The following is a 2,881-nucleotide window of genomic DNA, read 5'->3' on the forward strand; positions in this document are numbered from 1 at the left end:
TTTGCAATGTCATTTTATATGTTAATTCTTAAAATATATCCCACAAATATATATGTGGCGTGATTTAATTGGACTTACGTGCAATCAAACCATTTTATAGTGTCATTTTATACGTTAATTCTTAAAATATTTTCTACAAATATCTATTATGTGACGTGATTTAACTGGATAAATATGTAAAAGAAAAAAACAGTATTGTCGGTGCATATCAATTAAATTAAGGAAAATGCTATTTATCTAGAAAAATAGCATCAAGAATTTTTCAAGACACATGTGGCAAGTTTTAATTGCATGATTTATTTGTCCACTTCCTATTTTTTAGCCACACTTTCTTGACTTGTGGCAAATAGTGCATTGTGATTGGCTATTCTTTATTCTTGAAGAATTCTTGATGTTTTTTTTCCTAGATAAATAGCATTGCTCTAAAATTAATATCTATAAAGTTCATGTTGGTATATATGTAGGGTCAGGGTTCAAACCACCTTAAATACATCCACTTAAAAGGATAAATTTCTAGTTATTAGGTTATTTGACCAAAAACTAAATGTAAATATTTATAATTAATTTTCAAAATTAACTTTTTATTTTTTTTTTCAAGAAAATTCACTTATTTTAATGATTAATACTAGTACAATAATTATCGGGATATTTGTGAATATAATAAAAGGTCTCAATCCCAAAAAGCTATCGTTTCAAACAATTCATTGTTACAACGTGGGAGATTTCACAATCCGTGAACGGGATGCGAAATTCAGTGGCATTAAATATCCTTGAGATAAGTTTCTGTTCCATTTTCAATTCATGATTGCAAACCCAGTTCCAAAATCAGTTTCAAAAAAATTAATAGCATGGCCACATCATCATCAAATGAGAAGAAAAACACCAACACCAATGGGGTCATTATCAAAGTGTACGTGGAATCTCCTAAAACTCGTTCCACAAAGAAAACAAAGCCACGTGAAAATCTTATAAATGCAGAAACGCAGGGATATGAACATGATCGTCGTGCTTTGCTTCTTGCTCATTCTCGATCTCTTAGAAAATCAGCATCTGAAAACAAGGTTCCATTGCCCATTGTTCAATCAAATTCAAGACCTAAAATTAAAAAGGTAAATTCTCTTCTCTTTTTTCTTGTCCTTAAATTTGATTTTAAGTTGATGGTTAAGGCGAGGGATGTGAGATTATCAACATATATTATAGGATGACAAAAAAAAATTCGTATATACCAGTGCCTGTAGATAAAATAAACAGATGTTTAAACTACCCGTAAATTAATGGTATAAAAATGAATGTAACTTTCTCACACACCATAACCTAATTCCCTGAATTTTTTTGTATATGATATGATTTAGTAATTTTTTGTTGTCAAAGTGATATCAACAAATACCAGCATATAATGCAAAATATGCTAATCAATACTCATGTAGCGGAGTATACTTTAAAATATGTTAAATACTCGTATAGAGGATACCAGCACGGATAAGGAGCATGCACATATATCATTTGTATGAGGTGGTGAATAGCAGATGACTACTTTTTCTTTTGAACGACAAACAAACAATTTATTAAAAAATAGAATGAAAAAGCGGATGGCTACTATTCGCGCATGCAGATAGATTACCATTGTCAGTCCTACTTACGTCCTAACCTACTACTTGTCCGTACGTAGCTCAAATAACATTGATAAACTTTGTTATCTAAAGATTTGTGGACTTGACTGATTTGAACGTGAGATATTACAAAGTTGAGTTGTAATTTGTAAGGTGAGTTATACCTTTCATGTTTTCAGGCCATGTCTTATCAACCGGTTCGAATATGCTCTTGCTCGCCGTCAAAGGAAACTGTTCCAAGCTTAACTATTCGGAGCAGAAGTGAACCCAAAGAGAAAAAAGTTCACCAATCCGAGAAGAAGAAGTCCAATGAGAAATCCTCTCCCCAATTTTTGGTAACATTTCAGAGACTATGATTGCTTATTATCACTACTTTGATTCTGATTTGAATTCCTTGATTTATGTTTATGTTTGGTTTTAATTTGTATATGCAGGGTAAATGGAAGAGCATGTTGAAACAGCTATCATGCAAAGAAATCTAGTGATAAAGAAGAACATGTTGATATTTCTTTTCTCTTCAGCTGAAACCCCATGGGGACTAATATAAATAAGGTGGGGAAATGTGTATATTAATTAATGTATTCGATTAGTTGAAGACTAGTTGCATTAGATCCGTTATTATCTCAAAAGATTAACGCCATCGTCCTCCTAGAAGATTTTATTAGGCCTAGTGATCGTGGAAATTCTAAGTTTTGTATTAAAAAGATGTTACTACGTGAAAAACAATGAACCATGTATGATTATTTTCTCTGGCAAAAAATACGTATTGTGGATTTGGATCATCTTCAACATGCATCCCTCTCCGACAAAATAAATGTGAGTGGGGAGAAATTTAGAGAAATGAGTTCTACTAATAGGTAACTATAACAAACTCGAATAGAATTCGGTCGCACAAATTCAGCACAATGCAAGTACACAATAATAAGCCAACCTTATGAATAAAAGCATTTGTCATGGAAGTTATAATTTGCTTTGCAGTTGTTATCAAACGGTACAAGAAAGAACGGTGAATTCATGGAAGTTATACTTTTCTTGTCCATTATCAACGGCACAACAAGGACCCCGAATCCAAACAAATTTGTACTACTAGTAGGTAATTATAACAAACTCGGACAGAATTCAGGCACACAAATTCAGGACAATGCAATAAGTATACAATCCTACTTAGGATTCCTAAGTCAATTTTATGAATAAAAGCATTCGTGATATTCAGAAAACAAAAAAATAAAATCATGTTATTATCTTGAATAATGTTTGGTTGACACCTCAAT

At 31.9% G+C, this 2,881-nt stretch overlaps 1 protein-coding gene across 1 annotated transcript; it reads left to right on the plus strand.

Annotated features, from left to right (window-relative positions):
- The first annotated feature begins 716 nt into the window (after nucleotides 1-716).
- Nucleotides 717-2,392, plus strand: LOC146940088 (uncharacterized). Its single transcript, XM_085753702.1, has 3 exons — nucleotides 717-1,109; nucleotides 1,790-1,945; nucleotides 2,045-2,392. The coding sequence occupies exons 1-3, from the start codon at nucleotides 849-851 to the stop codon at nucleotides 2,090-2,092; spliced, it is 465 nt and encodes a 154-aa protein (XP_085609828.1). The 5' UTR covers nucleotides 717-848; the 3' UTR covers nucleotides 2,093-2,392.
- Nucleotides 2,393-2,881: the final 489 nt, after the last annotated feature.

Source organism: Medicago sativa, chromosome 3 (assembly GCF_051527215.1).
Source record: "Medicago sativa cultivar Bolivia chromosome 3, Bolivia_mono, whole genome shotgun sequence".
In the NCBI taxonomy this organism is placed as follows: Eukaryota; Viridiplantae; Streptophyta; class Magnoliopsida; order Fabales; family Fabaceae; genus Medicago; species Medicago sativa.